This window comes from Lycorma delicatula, chromosome 9, assembly GCF_047948215.1.
Source record: "Lycorma delicatula isolate Av1 chromosome 9, ASM4794821v1, whole genome shotgun sequence".
In the NCBI taxonomy this organism is placed as follows: domain Eukaryota; kingdom Metazoa; phylum Arthropoda; class Insecta; order Hemiptera; family Fulgoridae; genus Lycorma; species Lycorma delicatula.
The window spans coordinates 10868108-10892469 of NC_134463.1; the positions used below are offsets into that span (position 1 = coordinate 10868108).

The 24362-nt window shown below is 29.8% G+C and overlaps 1 protein-coding gene across 2 annotated transcripts in view; it reads left to right on the top strand.

The window, feature by feature from the left end:
* Positions 1–24362, top strand: part of LOC142330605 (uncharacterized) — a 178386-nt gene that overhangs the window by 91960 nt on the left and 62064 nt on the right. For both annotated transcript variants that reach the window (XM_075376005.1, XM_075376006.1), the window contains exons 4-8: positions 9028–9177; positions 9609–9738; positions 16425–16620; positions 20362–20502; positions 20688–20802. In XM_075376005.1, the coding sequence (XP_075232120.1) occupies positions 9028–9177; positions 9609–9738; positions 16425–16620; positions 20362–20502; positions 20688–20802 (732 nt within the window). The remainder of the gene's footprint in view (positions 1–9027; positions 9178–9608; positions 9739–16424; positions 16621–20361; positions 20503–20687; positions 20803–24362) is intronic.

Genomic DNA, 24362 nt, shown 5'->3' on the forward strand with positions numbered 1-24362 from the left:
AATAATTCTCTAAATTATTCCGTTACAAGAAAAAAAACGAGTAACTAGGATGCAGATCGCAACGGGAAACCCGGCACACGTCTTTGTTTCGCAATTAATTGAATATAACCTCTCGCATGTTTTGTAGTTTTTATTCACCTTCGTAAGTGTTACCAACCTTGACATTAAAAAAATAAAGTGCTATAAAAAATATAGCGTTACTGTTCACTGGAATTGTAACAACAATAAGTGAAAGAATTATTCGTGAGACATTCGATGACGATTAAAACAGATCGTGATTATGTTGCGCGTGGGTTGAGTATGTATGTCATCGTTGAGTAAATAAAAAAAAAAACACGATAGCGATGACATTTTTATTGTCACGTTTGTAATGAAACATGTATCTCTATGTCCGTTTTGTTTTTTATACTTTTACGATTAATTAAACTGTTAATATATTGCATTTATATATTTTTGTCATTATTTATTATATAGTAAAACATTCTATGAAACAGAAAAAAAAATCGGCATTAATAAATATCTCTTCTTTATTTTAAGTGAAACTGTGTTACATTTATTAAAATGCCATTTAAAAATGCCAACAACATATATTGAACTCCACTCAGCGATTTTACCTTTGATGATTTACTTTTGTAAATTACCGGTTATATATATGGGGTTTCACAGCATATTTAATGTGCCTTTGGCCATTGGTGTTTTACTTTTTTTAATATATATTTCAGTTTTTTATAATATTACTCACTGACCTCATATATTCCAGCTGTTCCACATACAGGATCACTAACTGTAACAAATTAATTCCCTTTTTTTTAATATCCACCCATGCCTATATATATATATATATATATATATATATATATATATATATATATATACACACACCAAACTGAAAATGAAAAAAATTGATAACTTAGTTCACTGAGATGACTAAAAATGATATTTATTTTTTTAGTAAAAATTTTAATTTTGACGCTTGCAGTAGTTTTTTGTTAATTGCTTGGTAAACGTCATTTTCCCAAGAGCAATGAGTCTTCATTGATGAACATTATTTTTCCAGTAGTTCTTATGTACATGTTTAGACAAATTTTGTATGAAATATCCGGATGTGGCAATGCCTAACAATTCGATTCGACCATAACGAAATTAATCGCCTGTTTTAGAGAATGCGGACCAGTTGCAGGTAAGAAGAGAATTAGGAGACCGGCCTAAATTGGCTGAGGTTAAGAAAGTGAAGCAGCGTTTGCCTTCAAAAAGCTTGAGGAGACTACCATTGCACTCTCAGATTTCATATGGAATTGCTCAGAGAGCGATGAAGCAGTTACACTTTCGTGCATATCATGTTCGCAGTGTTCAGGAATTGAAGGAGCCGGATAAAGAATAGTGCGCATAGTGTACTGTACATGGTTTCGGTCATTTGTTGACAACCATGGAATTGCAGAACTTCATCGTGTTTTTTTCACTGATGAGGTGTGGTTTCACCTTAGTAGCTATGTGAACATCCCAACCCCATAGGGGAAGACATCCGCCTAGTGACGTTCCGGTCGCCCCCCCCCTTCCATGCCTTGTTGGGTTCTCTGACTTTTTACATCTCATAGTAATAAGCCTGGCCTCGTTGGGATGCCACCGATGCAAATGCCTCGATAGACATTTGCATTGGTGATTTAATAACTCAGTTTGTTGCCTTCGCTGTAGGCTCGTCCTGACATCTTGATTGTCCCACATCGTCTCCCTCTGAACTAGCTAATCGAGCTCGCGGAAGCGCGAACACCGCGTCTAGTTCTACTTATTATGAGCCAATTTCGTGAATGTCTCGTAATTCGAGGCAAATAAACACCGCATGCCATCACAGACATGTTGATCGCAACAACGAGATTTTGTTCTAGTTCCCTTAATGAACTCAGCTTACGCTTACTAAACCCCTGACTTAGGTTAATTACGGACTCCGGTCTGGTCTACCAGGGAGAGGCGGATTGATCGCCTACTCCCACTCATCCATCGCAGAGTCCCGCGTGACATTCACCACCGTAAACCGTCGTCGAGATGCCGCTACACCTCACGGCTGCATGGCGTCCCATGCCCATCGGCAGCTCAATCGTCGTTCCGCCGACAGCTTTAACTGTCATTGACACCTCTTATCTAACTAACCGTGGCTCGCTGCCGAAGCGCCTACCTTCGGTCAATCAAACTGTCCAGGCGGACCCTAGCCACACGGGTTCCTACTCTACTAAATTCCCTTGGCCGCCCTACGTTGGGCGAGGAATTTCAGGAAGCCAGCCACAATTGTCCAGTCTCTGCGAGTCCTCCAGTTGGCCCGCAGATCAAAGAAGGAGTTCACTCTCTCAAGTTTCCTACCAACTCTGGTACGCTCAGCTTTGTACCTCGGACAGACATACAGGACATGGTCCACCGTGTCATCGACCCTACATTCCGGGCACAAGCCGGAGTCAACCAACCTTTACTTTTTCCTGTTTAGCCTCCGGTAACTACAGTTTAGATAATTCTTCAGAGGATGAATGAGGATGATATGTATGAGTGTAAATGAAGTCTTGTACAGACTCAGTTCGACCATTCCTGAGATGTGTGGTTAATTGAAACCCAACCACCAAAGAACACCGGTATCCACGATCTAGTATTCAAGTCCGTGTAAAAATAACTGGCTTTACTAGGATTTGAAAGCTGGAAATCTCGGCTTCCAAATCAGCTGATTTGGGAAGACGCGTTCACCACTAGACTAACCCGGTGGGTTGGAGTCAACCAACCTAAACCTAGCCAAACTATCCCTATAAGCACTATGTCCCGAAAGAAATTGAATAATATGCCGATTGGGGAAACCCAGCTAATAGCACTCAACTCCCTAACATTTAGAATGATACCATGCATGGCTATGTGAAAAGTCAAAACACTAGAATTTGGTTGATTGAAAATCCAGTGTTACCTGAAAACCCCTTACCAGAAAATGGAAGTGTGGTGTGCCATATCAGATCATCAAATAGTGGGCCCAATTTTCTTTGAAACTACAGTGAACAGTTTTGTGGTAATGGGACATCATTATACAAATTATTGCATTTTTAAAGATGATGATCATTGGTTCTAGCAGGAAAGAGCCACATGTCACACATCTAATGAAACAATGCATTTCTTGCACTAGTTTTTTGGTGAGCATATCATCCCTAAAGAATGATGGCACCCGTGTTCATTCGATTTGACGTCCCCAGATTTCTTCCTGTGAGGTTATCTTAAAGGAAAGGTTAAAATTATTATAAAGGAAAGATATGATTAGTTGAAAAACAAATCGTACTGGAGGAACTGAAGATGAACATAACAATGGAGATTAATAACATCAGTATACATGTGCTCCACAAAGTGACCTCAAACATGGTAAAAATAGTTCTTACATGAGTTACTGAACGGGGCAGACATTTTGAGCATATGTTGTGATAATAAAAAAATCTTTAAATATTATTACTTAATGTCTTATTTTTTTTACTTTGATATGCACGACTTTTGGATCTCTCTGTAAAGAAATATTCAAAATTTCATCCTGCATTCATGTTTGTATATAATCATCAGACTAATAAACATAATTATGACGGTTTAGTAGGTCATTCTACTAGAAGTTTGCATCATCAGTACTGCTTCATCACTAAACTGTAGAAATAAGGATTTGTTTATAATGAGTAATAAATTTTTCACATTATTCCACTCGTATCAAAATCATTTTCATTTGCATGAATGATGAGTAGGAACATTTACTGTAATCTTGGCTAACTAAACTTAAATTCTTTTAGAAACTTTTTTAAGTTTATCTTGGGATTCTACAATCTAATATTAGCCTTTTTGGTTTGCGTTTATTAATCTTTACAATGAGTTATTTATTTTCTACTGTTCAACTAGTTCTAGGCCTATTTGGTCACAAAGCATCTCCAATAATTCCAGTATTTTCAAATTTTATGTTCAGCATATGCAAATGTTAATGCATCAGTAATAAAGAATTAGAATTTTTTATGAAATTCTTACAGTGGCAGTATCCTTATTATTTTTTCATCAAGATTAAAGTATAAAAACTCATTTTTGTATTTTTTAAAATTTAAATGCCATTATTTTCAATAGAAATACAAAAATTAAATGAACAACAGTTGGTTAATAATATTTGTTTCGATTGATTATTATAGGTTGCAAAATTAAAACTTAACTCCTGTACAGAGTTTATATCTACGTGCAGGGGAAACCAACTTTTAGTCATTGTGTATGTCATGTAAAAACAGGTGACTCATGTAACTTATTGGATACTATACTGTAAGGAAGGAATAAAAATGCATGCAGAATACAGTTGCTAAAGATTGAAAAATGGCATGTTCTATGAAATAATTTATTTTTTCTTCAACCCATTCAGAAGCAATCTCTTGATCTGTTGATTATTTTCTTTCATTATCTTTTATCTCTTCATAATTGGATTGGTATCATAGATGCTGCTCTTTTTCCATCTGTAGCACTATATTGATTTATTCTAGTAGCTGGAGTACCTTTTCTTTATTTTTGCTCATTGCGATTCAAGGGTTGCACAGTAAGTCAACCTAAATGCTTATCGGGTGAAATTGGATTTCTTCCTTCTTCTCCTAAAAAACAATCTAATTAATGTATTCTTATAGTATTGAATTATTGAACTTTTAAAATGATTACAAAGTATTTAATTTAGTTTTTTGGGAAAATTTTACAGAAACAACTTAAGAAATTCAGTATATTATATCCAAAAAAATTGCAATGAAATTGTAAACCGTACGTAAGTCTCACAAATATTTCTTCCGCTCAAAAAACAAAAATTTCTGATATATATATATAAAACTGTCTGTGTTTAACAAAATGATTCTGATAGCAAAAAGTATGAAAGACACTACATTTCTATTATTAAAATCTGTTATTAATTTAGAATTTTGTTTTTAAAAAATACATGTTAAATATATGTAATAGAAAATAGATATACAATAATAGATTTATAATCAATGTTAAAGGTTCCATATAACAAGCAAAAAAAATAAAAATTTGTTTCAAAACTCTTACTGGCCCGATTTCATTTATATGTAATACATGTCAAATTTATAGAAATAATACAATTATTATGATTATTTGTTGTTTAATAAATGAAATCAGGCCGGTAAGAGTGTTGAAACAAATTTTTCCATTTTTTGCATGGAACACTTAAACACTGTTTATTATCTATTGTTGTATATATATATTTGCTATTACATATATTTAACATGTATTTTTTTTTAAACAAAATTCTAAATTAATAACAGATTTTGATAATAGAAATGTAGTGTCTTACCATTTTTGATACCAGTTTCGTTTTGTTAAAAACAATTTTATTTATATTATAGAAATTTTTGTTTTTAGAGTGGAAGAAATGATATCAGAGAGACTCTTATCGTACGGTTTAAAATTTCATTTAATATCACTGCGTTTTGTTAGATTATTCCTTTATTTTTTTTATACATTACCGATAGTTATCTTAAGTATTTATTATTAAAATGTATTGCCTTTCTAGAACAAACAAATATACATTTTGTGAATTTCACGGCCAATTTTTTTTTTTTTTGATACTCATATCATTCACTTTATACCATAATTTTATTTCTTTAATAAAATTAGTATAATGACTTTCACAAATCAAAGATCCATGGTATAATATTGCACTTACTATATTTTAAGTGTAACTTTGATTTTTATTCTGTTTTATTTATCACTTTTTTAATAAAATTAATATAATCTCTTGTAAACTAATACTTTTATTTTATTTTTTCTTAAAGAAGGGATAGGAATTAAAAAAATTGTTTCATCTTCAGTATTTTCATTTACATAAGAGCATTTACTACTAAAACAAGCTGTAGTATATATTTTTTTTAAATTTTATTATTTCAAGTATATTATCAAGTTTTTGTATACTACTATCAAGTACTGCTATCTAGCGGCACGATTCATAAGGTCACAGTAAAAAAATTAAAAATTACATATTCGAGTCCCGCGGTTCATTAAGTGGAAAAAATGTTGTCTAACAAAATTTGAGGTATTTTTTGAAAATATTCTTTATTACAAATGTAATTGAAACGAAATATAATGTTTCCATGCTTATTTCTTAATATTCATTTCACTTTTAGGTTAGGTCATGTTTAGAAGTGTAAACGTAGTTCGTTGACTTCACCATCTACAGACTCTTACTGGCAATGGCTCCACTGGCAAGTGTAGTGGGGTCGGGGCTCTCTGATGATGGCATTAAGGACCCTCATGGTATGAGGGTCCTTAATGCCATCATCATCATACCGCTGTCCCCTTGCATTCCTTGAGGAATGCAAGGGGACAGCGGTACGCGGAACGCGTGCCGGCTGCAGGTAGGTTAGCGACAGGGAGTGTAGCCCCATAGTGGAGAAGTGGATTAGCTGACCGGAAGTAGTGGTTGGCTCGCTCCGATGAGGCTTTGGGGACCCCGGTGGGAGATCCTCCGGTAGGAGGCAGATAGGGTGGGCAGAGACTGCTGCTGCCATGACACACTGAGGCGACCATGCTATGTCTTAACAGGCGGAGGCTGGTTGCCTTGGGATGTTTAATAAGTAAAGAAAAAAAAAGAAAAGACCGGTGAAGTTCTAACGAACCCCGTGATACTACTTATTATTTCACTTTCTAGTGTGTTAAAAGCAAGTTAGTTTTTTAAAATAAATTATTTCATGCTTTTTTGTGATAAATTAGCAAAAGGTTCTAAAAATTTGTAACCAAAAAATTTTTTTTTACGAATAAGGTATTAGTGTATATTATGAATGTTGTGATTTTATTCTTTCATTAACTGTTTTAAGTAAAGTTTTTTGAGAGCGATCTGTTACGAAATCTGAATTTCTTTTTTACTTCCTTGTACGAAGTAAAGGAAGTACTGTGATCGCAAAAAATTTCGGTTTTCAGATTTCAACGGAAATATACATTTTGACCATCCCTGAATTCATTTTGATTAGTAAGTAGGTACATATACATACGTATGAATCTCGCATAACTCAAAAAAAAAATTAGCTGTAGGATGTTGAAATTTTTGATTTAGGACTGCTGTAACATCTAGTTGTGCTCCTCCCCTTTTCATTGTAATCGACCAAAAAATCCAAAAAAATTGGATTTTGGACTTTTTCTGAACTGCAGTAATAAGCCCTCAATGAAAGCTTTTCAATGATATATCATAAGTGGTACTTATTTTTATTGGTTCCAGAGTTATATGAAAAAAAAAAATTTAATTAATGAAATATTTTGATCATACAAGGGGAAGGCACATCGGTTCGAATTTCTATACATTTACTTTTTCTTTTTTTTTTTTTAAATTTAAATCTATTGATTTATTAATAATTATTAACCTTTGATTGTAAAAAAAAAAATTTTACAATAAATAATAATAATAATACGGTAATAACAAAAGAAATCAGAAGTTATTAGTGAAATGAAATCTTATGTATTTTTAAAAATGTGTATATGTAATTTAATAAGCATACAAGTCATATGGTATCCACAGATTTTTTATTTTCTGTGGTTTTAATTTTTTAGTTTAATTTTGGGGATAATAATCAAATTATTGATTAGTAGTTTTTAGTTTTTCTATCTTGTGTAGAAATATTTTATATCCAAGGTTTACTGGCGATCAGAATAGGTGTTCACTGGTGTAATGACACCTTAAACCTGTCATTAAGGTGTCAGTTATGTCAGTTTATATGTAGAAAGATCACTCTTTCTTTTTTATATCTCTTCTTATTTCTGTTTACCATTTTTCCTTACCATTCATCCTTTTTCCTATTGTAGGTTGAAGTGCATTCCTGCTAGGTTGGAGGCGCTAGCACTGAAAAGCTTTCAGCGGATGAACTGAAGGGGAATCGGGCCGGGAGGACAAAGCACATATGCAGCTAGTCTCCCAAGGTCAGCTCAAGTAAGCTTTCAGACTGGTCTAAAGGACTGGAACACAAATTCTGTCCTAATTAACAAACTAATGTATAACTGCCAAATAAAAAATACCCACTCGAAAATATGAATGACCAAGCAGCAAAAGACTTTTGTCCAGTCTCTGTGAGAGTAGGGAGATACATAAATCTCCCACTATCTTTGTGTTCCATTCTGTTGTAGGCTTCATGGACCCTGCTTATCAGACCAATACCTACTTATTCTATGCTGAGGATACAAGGAACTGTGAATTTGATATGTCCTGTTACCATAAGGTTTGGAACATCATTCCAGGGACTTTGTTCGATATATACAGCTCATTAACTTTATTTATACTATCACTTGGTGACAGTACTGAGTACTCTGTACGTTTTAAGTTTAAATTACATCTAATCTTAAATCAATAACTACTTACTACTGGACCAGCTAGTTGGTTTGATGTTTAGCAATCTTAACTTCTAAATTAGCTATGTTGAGTTTGATTCCAGGCAGAGATCAAGATTTTTTTCATTGGTTATTTTTTCTGTCTCCTGATACGCTTTGAAATATATATTAAATAATTTTAAAAAAAGAGAAGGTAATTCTGTAATGAAATAAAAATATTTTTCACTCAAAAAATTGTATAAAGCTGTTAATTAACACAAGTACTAATGTTATATGGTATCAGTACCGTACATAAGATGATTTATTTTATTTTATTCAAATAATTAATTTCAAGAAATTAATTAATTGAAAAAAATAATTAATTGAAATAATTAATTTCAATTGTTAAAAAATCTGTAGATTACATTTTTTTATAATCTGTCTATCAACAATTAATTATTACTTCATAAATAATAAAGGTGTAGTTATGAATTATATTTCATTTAAAAATAATCTACAGATTTTTTAACAACTGATGTTTAAGGTTTAAAGCCCTCCTCATTAAATATAAAATGTAAATAATGTTAATATAAATTATTATATTAATAACATACTCGCTAAGTGAAATACATCATTACCTACTTATTTGTTTATGTGTTCAATATTTACCATTTTTAATTACGATTTGTTTCTATTAATTTGTTCTAGAACCAGAGTCCCAAGAATGGCTTCCTAGTATTGAAAATATATTAGCTTCGATACAGTCTGTGATTAAACCTGAACATCATGACTTTGTTACAAGTATACTTCCTATTTGGGCAGAATTGATTCGACGTGATATCTCGCTTATTACTGAAGGTAAAATTTCATTAATTGTATGAAATTTCTAATAGTATTATTATTTTTTTAATATTTTTCTCTTTTAAGTAAAAATTTGTTATTTTTTAAACATAATAATCATTTATTTTAGTTGTTAATTATAAATATTTCTTCGATGAATATTTTGTATTTCTTTTTTTGTTGTATTATTTAATTTAAGTAGAAATAATTTAATATAAATTAAATTAACTCTTAATTTATCTATTTATTAGGGTTATGTTATATTGGAGATTTGATGAACATATCTATTTGTGTCATACTAGACTAAATTGTGATGAAGATATCCTAAAAATGCATTATATTACTTGTAAATATAAGAAATTTTAAGATGTATAATGATAATAAATATTCATTAATATTTTAATTAAAATTTAAAACTTATTATTAATTAGGCATTGTTTTATTTCCAGATAATGGTTCTTTAGTCAATGGTGCTAGTGGTTTCTTAGATGCTTCGTTTCTGTATGGCAATTCAGAACAATATTCTAAAACGTTCAGGCATTTTGATAAAGCTGAACTTGAATTATCATCGTGTAAAGAGTAAGTTCTGAATAAGTTAAATATATATGTTTATATATTTTTTAATAGAATATCGGCGTCCTTGATGGCTCTTAGTCAGTAGCATCACTAACTGTAAAACTAAACGTCCTAGGCTCAGAGCTCTCTTCAAGGGTGTAGCTTGGTAAAATAGAACTATTTTTTGATAAAAATAACAAATAATATAAATAATAACAAACATTTTAGTGATATGTAGAAAATATTACACGTGTAAATTTTACATTGTAGTTTTACCATTCAGCAACACTCCATAATTGTTACTTGTCCCAAAAATAAGGCTGTATTTCATGTCATTTTGTATATAGCTGAAGCTTTAATTCATTTGATCAATTTAATTACTACCAGACAACATGACTTTGTCTGAAATCCTTATAGTGTGTAAAACCAGTACATAAATAAAAGTAGAAGTGTGAATTAAACTTTTCTAATGTCTAATCTTATCTTCTTTGAGAACGTTAGAAGAATAGTAGTAATTCATTAATTTTGTAATTGTTAATCAATCAATCAATTTAAAAAAAGCAAAGACCAAATTGACCAACAAACGTTTTCAATATATCATCACATCTTACAGATAAAAAAAAATGCATGTACAGTGTATAAAGATTAGATCATCTGTAAGGAATTTACCTTTTATGATCATTTGAATTTACCACATTACTTTCTAAAGATATTAGCAAATCAAAAGGTGTCTCAGTTGTTCAAGCAGGTTCGAGAAAATGATTGCATTTGAAGCATTCTCGGAATTAACAGATTAGATTATTTTGAAAAAAACAAATCATATCCATGACTGTACAGTCATAAAAGGAAATTACTTGTTCTGTCTTTTGTTAGTTCTTTTCCTAATCTGAAATCTGTAATAAATTTTATTAATCTGTCAATTTATAAAATCAAGTACACAGTGACTTTCAGAATACTCTGTATGACTAAGAACTGTATAAAACTGAAGATGATGTAATCGACGAAGATGAGAGATGAAGATGATGAGAAACTAAATTACAAAAGACAGATTAATAGTAGCTATGATGCTTATAGCAAATTTTTCCAGCATGTCCAAATCCTTATTTATAAATCCCTTAACATGTGAAACTAGATGTTTTTTTTTTAGTATTTCTTTAATTTAAATGTACAATGTTTGCTTTTCAAGTTTTTTTAATATATTTTTTCACACAAGGAATACTACTTTCAGGAAACAAAATGCTAGAGTGAAACATACAGAACTGTAATTATGTATATAGGCGTATATATTGTATATGTATAAATGTTAATAAATAATGTTTTAGAAAAGTTTCTAAGTACAAATCTGACATAATAGTAACACTACATGACAAAAAAAGAAAACCAGTATATTGTTGGATCAACTCATGATATTTTTTCATGTGAACTGTGAATCATAAAGAATGTGAATTAAAAATGCTGCAATATTTTTATAGTTCATTGATTTTGTTGTTAATTTCTGATTAATAACTGGGAATTCCAACTTCCACATCTTGTAATAAGATTTTGTATAAATGTTCTGTGGTTTTATAAGATCATTTAGCTTTACTATTGATTGTTAGTAATAAAAAGTATTGGATATCTTTGATGATTCTTATGCTATTATTCTAATTTGTATTGTGCAAAATAATTGTAGATATTAATTTTCTTTTTCTATTCATACCTTAAAAAGGTTTTGTTTTAATTTGTATATTTTTGTTGTTATAAAATTTTAAAATGTATTATTTTTTTATAGCATATTATTTTTGCTCAAAGCGTGTTTTAATTAATTCAGTCTTCATGGCAGAGAGGTAGATTCTAGGTTCAAATCTTGGTCAGACGTGGCATTTTTTACACACTACAAAATTTATTTCTTATTGTAAAAAAATCTAAAAATTTGGTTAAACTCATTTCATTAATCTCAAAAAATGTTTCAATCTTGTTCAGTTAATCTTAAATAATTTCTACTAGCTCTCATATCATTAATGAACCATGAGAAAATTTTTTTTTAGTTTTGCTGTAACATTTTTTTCTTAAAAAAATAAATCAGCTCAATTAATTAAAATTTATCGGCAGAATGGATAGAAGAAGTATGAATTTATTTATTTCTTAAGCGATTAAAATGTATAACTTTTAATTATGGAATGTAGTTTCACTCTGTTTTATACGTTTAGTATTCATTTTATGTGATTTTGTAACAGTAGCTACATGAAGTTAAAATATTAGTTTGCCTAATTGCATAGTTTTGTACAATTACAGGAAAATATAGTCTTGTTATGTGATAAGAATAATTTATGAAATAGTCTTGAATAAAATAAATTATGATTGTAAGCACTAATTACTTTCATACATTTGTAACTATATCTTAGTCAATAGTGATTTTGTTATTTAGTTCAAATACACCTTTTACTTTCATTACTTATTATGATGAGTGGTACTGATGATATATTTTTTAAACTAAGTAAATGAAAGCTTTTTCTTTTAGTGAATAACTTACTTTTTTCTTTCTAGAAATAAGTTTTAATAACGAGTTACTTTTCTGGTGTATTATTCTTTTTCACTGTTAGATATTAAAGAGAAATTAAAATCGCTTTATCTCTGCTTTAGTGATATTTTGTTAATGTAATTAAATAAATGTTAAAGTTAAAATTTATATAGAATCACTAAATCTTTTTCTTATTGGTGACCACTTATTTCATTAGTGTCCAGATTTGTAATTATCAAATAGGCAAAGAAGTACTAGTGAAGTTGTTAACAATAGTTTAAGTTTGAATATACTCTCTTCATATTTGAAATTTTCTTAACCAGAACAAAATTTGAAAAAACTACTGCTTTGCAAACTTATAAAATGTTCTCTTCACTATAAATAATATAATGAGGGTGTCCCAGGAGATGTTGACCAAACATAAGACACTGATTCAGGACATAAAAAAAGTTCATGTTTGCAGTTGCCCTATTTCATCATTACCTGTTTTATTATTACTAATAATAGAAATAATTATTTATACTTTTAATGCAATTTGTGAAGGAAGTGAAAACTGGTAAAGAAGTTTCAGAGTACATATATGCGACCCACTGTAACAGTTTTAGCTATACCCCAGCTATTTACGAGCTATCTATTTACTCTATTTTACTCAGCTATCTCATGTGTCAACCAATTTCAAAAAATGAGGAACCATTTTGTTCATGATACGTTTGTTTATTTTACCTCAGAAAACATAATTTGATGAAATTAATATTTACATGACAATTAACAATTTAAAAATGCTACATAAAATTTTCAAACTTATTTTTTTATATAAGATGTTGTTTGAATAACGTCGCATGTTTTTGTGTGTTTATATATCTCATTAAAATATCTCATCCATTCTTAAAATATAGGTTTTTATTGAAAAAACACAAATTGGTGGATAGAGAAAAAGTCAAACGACTTAGGGGATTTGTAACCACAAACCTTTTTATCTACTTTGATGCTCTGGACTATCATTAAATTTGGCCTATACCTCCTGAGACATTCTGTTTGTACATGTGTAAAATAATCACTTACAGTTTTTTTTTTATTTTGATATATTTATGAGTCATGTTTTTTTTATGTTTAATGAATTTTGGGATCTGAAAAACTGTTTATACAAAAAAGAATATCAGGAATTTAACTTATTATAATATATTTCGGATGAAGACTACAGTGTTGATTTAAGGCTAGAATCAAAGAAAGACAGGACAGTTTTAGTTGCGTGCATGGCCAGAGATTGATTTCCCATCTTTCCACTGGCATTGAACAGAAAAACGTCTTTGTTTTGCAGTTTGCTAAATTTAAATTAATAGTTTGGTTTTATTACAGTTCAAAATGTGTTCAGTAGAAAATTTAATTATGATTCTCCTAGTGGCAATAAAATTCATCGATGATATAATCAGTTTGAAATGACTGGATGTCTATCTAAAACCCACCGGGTTGGTCTAGTGGTGAACTCGTCATTGCAAATCTGCTGATTTCAAAGTTGAAAGTTCTAAGGTTCCAATTCTAGTAAAGGCAGTTACTTTTATAAAGATTTGATTACTAGATTTGGTTACCAGTGTTCTGTGGTGGTTGGGTTTTTCAATTAACCACACATCACAGGAACGGTTGACTTGAGACTGTACAAGACTACACTTCATTTACATTCATGCATTTCATCCTCTGAAGTAATATCTTATGGCGGTTCCAGAAGCTAAACAGAAAAAGAAAGAAGGATGTCTACACAAAGGAAAGAGTATGAGATAGCCAAGGGTGTTTGATGAAAATTAAAGATGACAACTTTCTTGATTGTATTTTGTTTAGTGATGAGTCAATATTTCATCTTAGTAGAAAAGTAAGTTGCATAATGTCCATATGTAGGGGCTGAGAAAATCCTCATGAAAAAATGCATTTTATAAGGGACTCCCCAAAATAAAATGTTTTCTGTATAATATCCTGCCGACAAGTTTAGGTGTTCTTTTTTGCTGAAGCAAGTATATTAGGAATTTGGTTATTTGGATATGCTGTACAGATGGACTAGAGAATTTTATTTGGAAGCAAGGTGGTGAGCCTTCCCACTGGAATAAATTTGTATGGGATTGATCGAATGATGTTTTCCTCAACTGCTGGGTAGGTCATCATGGACCCAATAACAGAGCTATGTGCGATGCCCTCCAAGGTTTGATACAATCTGATCCCATGTGATTTTTTTCCTTTTCTGGTTTTATAAAGGATCTGAAGTGTGGGATAGGATTGAAACATCTGTCGCTTCCAGTACTGGTACACATTCTAGTTAAAGTACGGGATGAACTCTCCTATCAGTTATGTTTACCACACAACAAAAGGTGCTCTCATTGAATACTTATAGGTAAATAATTTTACCTACTCTTTCATTTTATTTATTATTCATTACTGTAAGTCAAAGTTAAGAGATACTCATATTATGTCATTTTAAACCCCTGCTTTTTTATACTTCTGTATATTTTGAGTGAAAAAAACTTCGTTTTTTTAACCTTCATTTCTCTTTTTTGGGCATTTTCTTTCCTGGTCCCTAATAGTTGTTCATTCTTCTGGTTTGTTTTTATCTTATCTCTTTTGACCAGACATTGTTAGTTTCTTTTTTCTGCTTCTTTTGGAAACCATTATTGAACATTATTTTATCTTGGTAAAACTATTTTTATTATACAGCTTTTAGAAAATTAATTTTAAGCTGTTTTTAATTTAGTAATAATCTATTAAAATGATCAACATATTCTGTTTAATAACTTTAATGTAAATATTTATTTTTATTAGTTAACATATTACATTTTATCCAGTTAAATTTAATAGATTCAGTTATAAAATTATTGTAACGTTTTGTTATATACAAGTTTCTGTACTATTACGACATGTGCATGATATCTCTTACATAGATTGCTGGTTTATATTTATCATTCTCGTTGATTGAATTTTACAATTCTTTCTGAATTTATGATGTCCAATTTAGTTACTGATCAACTTTCTAAGAACTTTGCGTAGATTGAGAAGAAATCTGGTATGATCTTTAATGAGTTCTTTAATAAATCGTATAGAATTTAATGGATGGCTGAGTTTTTTTTTTGTTTATTGCTTCTTCAGTGACTTGTTATTTTACTGCAGTTTTAGCAAGATAATTGTTAATTACAGAGACTGGTCACATTGTCTAATTAATTGGTGTTGTAGCATCCCTTTTGACCAGAAAATTAACCCTCTTATTACCTTCAGCTTCCGGCTGTTCACAATCTCTTCACAATTCTACTCTGTTAAGAGGTGAAAAGTCTACTGCCAATCAAAATACAAATAATGGTTTAAATTAAATTATATAAATCCCACCCCGACTTCAAAAAATATGATTATTTTTTTTTATAGATATATATTGAGATACAATCAATTCAGAACTGGAAAATTCTGAATTGAAAGAAAAAAAAAGACTGAAAGATTGCTATCTATGTCATAACATCTCTTTTATGATTCATTTACTATGCACTTTTCCTATTGATTTATAAGGATTTTTTACAAAAATGTTTTTTCTTTATATGCTTTTAGACATGTGTAAACAAATAAAATGGTTGAACTTGTTTCAGATTTGATATTTAATTTTTTTAGTTATCGCTAAACTGGATTGGTTCATCAGGATATAGTTTAAAATTCATTATGAACTTTAGTAATATCATTCTTGTGTTTTCATTATAACAAAAATAAAAGCTAATTGTATATACTACTGCAAAATATAAATAAAATGTATTTAAAATTAAAAAATTAAAAAATTACTGTTGATGTGGTCGATGCTGAAAATAGATAAATAATATTTCCTTTAAAAAAAATTCTCTTATTTCATTAACCATTTATTAGTGTAAATCATACTTTTATACCACCTGTATTTTGTTTAAGATAATTGTAATGTATGAAATTTATTGTAATAGTTTTTACCCATATATATTTTTTGAACTAAATGAACTATTAAGGTAATTAGTGACTGTATTAGGGCTGAATTATTATAAATTTGTCTGTCAGTCTCTAGCTAGGAATTGATCCTGGGACATTCAATATAGGCAGCGAGCTTACTGCACCTTTTGCACAAAGACAGTTTGAAAATAATATATATTTCTCTATTGAATATATAAGAATAACCGTTTGTTTACTACTTTGTTTGATTAATTTTTATTTTCATTTATATTTTTAGATGTCATCAAATGAGTTCAGGTATAGCCGCTTTGATGACTACATTAATTTTGGAGCATAATCGTTTATCAGAAGAATTTTTAAGATTAAATCCACATTGGTCACCAGAAACACGTTTTCAAGAAGCACGCAGACTTATCATTGCGCAAATACAACATATAACATACAATGAATTTTTACCAACATTACTCGGAGAGGTATTTTATTCTGTTTTTATGATGTATGCTAATTTTTTTTTATCAAAATGTTAGGTAGTTTTTAGTTATCGTTATGTTTCTATCTCTACCTGTTGCAGTTGTAAGTAGGTTTTTTAATTAAGTGTTGACATTTTATTACTGCTACATATCATAGGCATGGCCACAAAAATATTCCAGAGTGGGAAATATATATAAATTTTATTCAGATCAGTAAGTAAATTATATATTATATTTTTAATTCATTCTGGTAATGGAAAGCTATATACTTATGGGTTATAAAAACAAAACTACTTTGGAAATTAAATTACCTGCAAGGATTGAAGAAAATAAAGAAAAACCCTCGGTCAGAATAAAAACACATAATTAATAAATAAAAAAAGAATTTTTAGTTTGTATCTAAAAATAATAATTATATGAAATAATATAATGCTGTTGAAAAGATCTGAAAAAGTAAAATAAATAAAATCTTTAGTGAATAAAATAATAGAGTAAAAAATGCACATTTACTAGAAAGCAGATGATTCTAGTTAATTTAAATAATGTCATTTAAAAAAATTGGCAATAGCTTTGTTATTTCTTCCTAGCAAATGATCCAGGGTATGATGTCTGTCTGTATATCTCATTACCCTTTTTAGACCCGACTAAACTTGATAGTATGTACCCCATATCATCATCATAAAAATTTGAAAATGTTTAGGTCCATACGAGCCTGAGTTATAACTCAAATTGATGCCAACATAGACATACATTAGTTAAAATTAATGGAATTTACCCTCCTTTTTTTAATTTCTCAATGTTTTTTGATCAACTCTCTGTGTTCAAAAAACCAAAAATGTGTAATTTTTTTTTACTATCATTCCCCTTGTTGGATTATATAGTATATTATAATTGCAATACAAGTATAAATGCTATTAGATTTGGAGACAAAAATTAGGAAATGAGGCCTATTGACTCATTTTCATGTTTTTAAAATTTTATTTACTTATTTGAAAAGTTAAGTGACCTTTGGAAAAATTATAGAAAAATATTAATGTTAAAGTCCATGTTAATATAATTTTTACAGTAAACATATGTTAGGTGATTTATATGCAAACCAAGTTATTAAATTATTAAATCTTTTAATATATATATGTAGGGCAGAAAAACCTATCAATTTCTAGAATAATATAACACTGTAATTAAAAGAGTCCTTTTTTATTCATATATCAGACTTAAAACCACAAATATAATATTATTGTTGGAAAACAATTTTTTTATTTATACTAACATTAAGTACGGAAAATAAAATCTTAAAAATATTTTATTTTTTGGTCCTCACACTGCTGAAGTTGCTGAAATTTCTCATTACATTTCACAGTATGCATCTCAGTATGGCAGCCATCTTGGTTTGAACATGGTTTTCTGACATACATTTTAGATTTTAAATTACCCCAAAGTAAAAATTCACACGCTGAAAGATCAGGTGAATGGGATGGCCAGGTGATGTCTCTGTGTCCAGAAATTAAATATTCTGCAAAATTACTCCTTAACTCTTCCATCAAAACCCTAGCCATATGGACAGTCATCCATCCTGCTAGAAATACAATTCAGCTTGGTTTATGCACCTTCTGTGAAGTACTGCTGCATCAAAGTGTACCTTTTTGTATTCACTAACTGTTTGACCAACTTCTTCAAAGAAATATGAGCTATTTATTCTAGTATTCACCACACTATGAACTGTGATCTGCTGTTTATGAAGTTGTCTTGGATTTGCGTTGGACCAATTCCAGAAGTTTTATTTAGTAATGCAAACTGCCACGTGAAAATCTGTATTTTTTGTCATCATCTTGACGTTGTCTTTGCAAAAATTTGACGTTGGTCCCGATCATGAAAGGTCAATTCTTTAACTACTATCAGTTGATAGGAATAGAAATTCAAGCCAAAATGCTGTAGTATTCTTGTGGTTTGATTGGAAGTGTTAGAGTAGAGGATTGTTGACATGCTGAATTCCAAGGGAAAACTTCAATCGCCTGGTTGACCTCTTCAATGATCTGCCATATTGTTGTGAATCACAGCCTTCCTGATGATTTTCTTTTTGTTGCTGAAATTGTTCTGAAATTCTCCATCTACAAAATGATAGTGTTAAAGAAGGCAGAGGACTATGGCAAAAACATTGAAATGTTCACAGAATATTTTCTGCGTGAGTACAATAATGTGGTGTTTTTAAAAAAAAAATTTCCTTAGTGAAAGCACAATGCAGCTGCATTGCAACTGAAACCAGAACCAGTAAGGAGTAGATTCCCTACTATCATACCTTTCCATGACCTCCATCATGCATGTAATAACCAATCAAAAATATCAAGTTTTTCTATTCCACCTTCTATAATTATAAAACTATAAATGTAGTAATCTAATGTTTTGAGTTAGCAGACCTATTCTTGTATTTTCTATTCTACATAGTGAGAAATCAGCTAATTTCACTGATAATTTCACAGTTGTGATAGTAACATGTTATAGAAATAGGATAAAATTATAGATTCATCCTATAATTGCGTGGGCACAATTACTTATAAAGCAGTATCAAAACAATTCTTTGAGATGTTGCGCAAGGCAATTCCCAATATTTTTTCAGCTGGAAATTTTACTAAAATATTAGTATTTTGTTACTGTTTTATGAAAGCAGCCCAGATATAAAATATATGGGAGATAAAATTCCAAAAATTTCTTTGAACATATGTGTCTGTTACGGCAAAGCTATGAGGCTATAAATGTTGTTTGCTGTTAATAAAATTCTACCCTAAATTTAAAATGGTGGCTAGAAGCTTTTTTATCTTATTGTTTAATTTGAGACTTGAAGTTTTTAAAATGGGGTTTTTCTCACTAGCAATATGGAGCAATAAACATACAACACTTTTGTTATTTTAAGGTAATTTTCCTTTGCCTTTTCTCTTAGAATTCGTGCTTATTTTGAATTGGGTTTTCTTATAACTATTTCATTCTGGATGATTGTTGCTCCTCAGTCAGAAAGATGATTTTGTATGGTTGAAGAATTTTTCACGTAAGACATTTGCGGTGGATGTATTTATAAAAATGCAAATGGAGTTCATGGGCTGGGCAAAAGTATTTTCCAAATTTTTCTTAAAGTAAAAGTAAGAATGCCGATGTGATTGAGTGCCAAATTCTTCCTGTTTAAAATAGTATTTCTTTTATTTCTACAAATAAATTAAACCTATATTAATCTGTAAAGTACCCTTAAAATTCTAAACTTTTTAGCGTCTCTCTTTGCTTTTTCCTTATGAAAATTTCTTACATTTGGTTACACTTTACAAAAAAACTAATTCATTTACATAAGCAACCAAGAATAGATTTTGTGTAAAGTTTTCTTTTTTCATTTTACGGGTTCAGTTTTTAATATTTATTTTGGTTTTAGAAATATTAGTGAAAAATTAAAAAAAAACTGTTGACTTTTTTTTTAAGTGGTGTCAAATGCATTAATGAAAATAATGCTATTTATTCTTCACTTTTATCATCATGAAGAAATTCATCCTGTTTGAAATTTTTGTTAGGCCATAATTGTTTGAGACTGGAATAATATGTTTTTATAATTTACAAATATAACTTCCAGTTTTTCCTGTATGAATCGGGTATTTAGTTGATAAATTTCTAATTACTCTCATTTATTGTTATTTTTATTATTTAGCTTTTGGTTTGAAAAGAGCCTTTAATTTTATTATTTTTAAGAATAATAATTTTCTGTTACAGGCTGTTACAACAGAATGGTCATTAAGATCGGCTAGGAATGGAAGATTTAATAGATATTCAAGTTCAAAGCATGCCGGAACATATTATAGTTCTGTTTTAGCTCCACTCTTTGCTATATCTTCTATGATTCCTGCCACACTGGTACGTAAATGTGTTATTATATATATTAAAAATAAATCCTTTAAGTTTTTGTAAAGAATTTTTGTAGGCTCAACATGAGTAGAATTACTGCTCATTGCTGAGAGTTACTGCTCAGCATGAGCAGTAAACCCTTGTTATAAGTTTTGTGAAATATATATTATAATAAATTAATTTTTATTTTGTAGATATCAATGGATGTTAATTTTCCAAATAAAACTTCTGAAGAAATAAAAACAAATTTGTTAAATTCTTTATCAAACATGATAAATTCTCCAGCACAACTGCCAAGTCTACATCAAGGTATGTATTTATTTGTTTCTTATTATTAAACAACAAATAAATACTGTTTTAATGTTTAATTTTGCATTATTTTAAAACTTACCTGCATTATTAAGAATTCTTAGAAATATAATTTTGTATGCTTGTTACCTTATTATGTTTGCTAAACTCATTTGAAAATATTTTTGTTGGTAACTAGTGATTATAACAGAGAGAATCTGGCTATGAAAAAATCCGAAGTTAAAGTCAGCTTTTATAAATAATTTATAATTTATTAAATCATTTATATAAAAAAAGAAAAAAGTAATTAAAAGTGTATTAATCATTTAATTATGAATTAATAACATATTTTTTAGTATGAATGGTCTAAAGCACCACAATTTCAGGAAGCAAATTCTTTTATTATAGTTGAATAGTTTGAACATTTAAGATGTTCTCAAACTACAAAACTGTATCTACACTTTCAAGCAGCTATCTGCTCACTGTAGTTCAAATATGACCATCCAAATAACATTTAAAGTTCACCTCAGATAAAAATGCTGTATTGAAAATTTTACTCAGAATTCACTTAAAATTGGGGACAATTTACCACATAATTGCGCACATTCTTCTCCAAAACTACATACTAAATATCTTTTTTCAGATATTAAAGAGTGCATGTTTAATAGCAGTTCAATTCTTATCTTGAAAAACCTTGTGACAATATTTGCCTTCTCATTTAACAAATAATTATTGTTGATGTTCTTAATTCCTTATTAAAAGCTCTTTCCATACTTTTATGGGAGGTAATTATGTTGTTATTAACACTTTTATTTTAATATATTAATGTATGAGATGTATCCTCATATACTTTTTTATTCTTTTATAAAAAAATTATATGGTTTTACAAGATTTTTTAACCTCTCATGCACTTCATACTCATAGGTTTGTGAACTGTTAAAGCCTATATGCAAGTACTTCTCTGTACTCATAAATAAATGAACTTGGTGGGTATTTTGGTACCCATATCATAATATGAAACTTGCTTTTATTGAATTAAAACCAATCTTTTTATTTTCAGTGATTGTATCCATTTGATTGAATTTTTAAAAAATAAATATATAATATTAATTTAATGCATTCCTTTTCAAAGTGGTTGATAACACCCGCTTGAGGGCGCTGGAGGCCTTCAGGGGGGCGGTAGAAGGCCCACAGAAAATTGGGGGCATTCAGGCGGTCTAGGAAGGCGATCGCTGATTAAAAAAAAGACAAAAATTATGTTTTCCTGAAATTTCAAACTAAAATTAAATACCTACTAAACTAGCTTTTAAACAATTTTAGTACAGTTTACTGAAAAAATTTATTTCCCCCATCCGCTTGATCAAACACAAAGAAAAACTTTCAAAATTTTAAAACTTCTCTTCTCATTGATTTTTTTTTTTAATTTGATGATGTTTGAAATCCAAAATATACTGTCAAAGAATAGAGTATTGAAGCTTCAAATCATTTTTTTCTTATTCATCTTTCTAAGCCTTTTCTTATTCATCTTGGTTGCAAATTAAAGTAGTTTGAATACAATCATCATTTTCAACTTAGAAAACATTTTTCAACTCGTTTCAACTCAGAAGTAGGATATGCCATCTTTAAAAATAATAATTGCAATTGCTGTTTTTAAGATGCGCTCTTAAAAACAGCAATTGCAATTATTATTTTTAACAAATGGTAAATTTTAAAATTTTGGGGGTGCTAGAAAATTTTTTGATTCCCAATGTGGGTGGTGGGCGAAGAAGTTTGAGAATCAAGATTTAGTGCAAATGAAAATGAAAATAATTTTTTTCAAATTATAATAAATATTTCCTGAAATTTATAAGTATACAAAAGAATTAGCAACACTCCAGTTATATTTACAGTTGAAAATAAAAACAAAAATATATATAAAAAAATAACTCCCCTTCCATAGACACTATAATTTTGACTTCTACTGATATATAAAATATTAAATTGATCCTTACCACATCACTCATACCTGGTTATGGTGAGTTGGCATTGGATAGTGACCAGTTTACTTTTAATTTATTTTTATTTTTTTAATATTTACCATTATTTTTTTACAAATTATTTTTTTTTGTTGGTTACTTTATTTACTTGCATTTGATACCACACTAAACCTGTTAACGAAAAATCAGTTTTTAGTTAGAAATGAGTTTAGTTTTTTATAATCATTTTGTATTTACAAAACCTTTTTGTAGCTTATAACCTGCATATTGGTTGAGGTGAATCAAATGACATCTAATTTATGAGATTGATTCAAATGCTTTAAATCTGAGAAGCGGACAAACTTACATATACACATGTGTCCAAACCCTTCCTTTTGGCTTTATCATAGTCACATATAAAAATGAACCACAGTTGTTAGATAAATAGCTGTATTTCATGTCAGATGAGGCACGGTTTTATTTATCTGGCCATGTTAATTTACACAATACCTGATACGGATAACTGAAAGTCCTTACCAGATGTTTGAAGTCCACTTCACTATGAGAAATTTTGTTAATGATGTGCTGTTTCTAATAATCATAAAGTGGGGCCAATATATTTTGACTGGACTGTTAATACAAAAATGTACTGTACAGTTTTCGAAGAATTCTACCCTCAGTTAACAGATTATTTGAAGAGTTCAGCTTCTTCTAACAGGACAAAGCAATCTTTGTCACGTCAAAATGATCACTAGGATGCATTTGTATAAATTTTACATAAAAATGTAAAAATGTGCCCTCTGTCAGCAGAGGGCACTAGCCTCTACATTCCTCATATTTTTTTGTTGAGATTTATTCCTTTGGGATTATTTGTTAGTTAGTTTCTGTTCTCATAATTAATAAGATTAAATGATTTTGTTTTTATGAATGAGTATTTTACAATCCGATATATTAAAAAATTGGGCTGAAAACCTATTAGAAATAGGTTGGGGTATCTGTTGGGGCATTCTTCTGGACGGATTGGGTTGATATTTTTTTTATTCTGCTCAGAATGATCCACAGATATGTCATCAAGGGTCATTGAACCCTAAACTTGAGTCTGCTCTGAGAGTTCTTCATTTATTACTAAATTAAGCAACTTTCCGAGGCTATTAATCACAGGAAAATCACTATGAAGGTCTGTCAATGCTTGATGACATATCTGCAGACCATTCTGAGCAGTATAAAAAAAATCAGCTTGATCCATCCAGTAGAACATGTGACCAGAATGGAAATAGGTTTAGACCACACAATATGAAAACCTGTTTTCAGTCCATTCAGGCATTTTACAGGACAGATTGGGATGATTTTTTTTTATTCCATTTGGAATGATCCGCAGATATGTTATCAAGAATTATCAGACCCCAAAGTTGTGTCTTCTCTGAAAATTCCTTAAAGAATCCTCATTTATTACTTAACGAGGAATTTCTGAGGTTATTACTCACAGGAAAATCAATTTGAAGGTCTGTTGATGCTTGATGACATATCTGTGGCTATTCCTAGCAGAATAAAAAAAAAGTCAGCCTGATGGATCAGGCTGAACAGATGTCTGGATGGGCTGGAAATAGGTTTTGAGCATGCATTTTA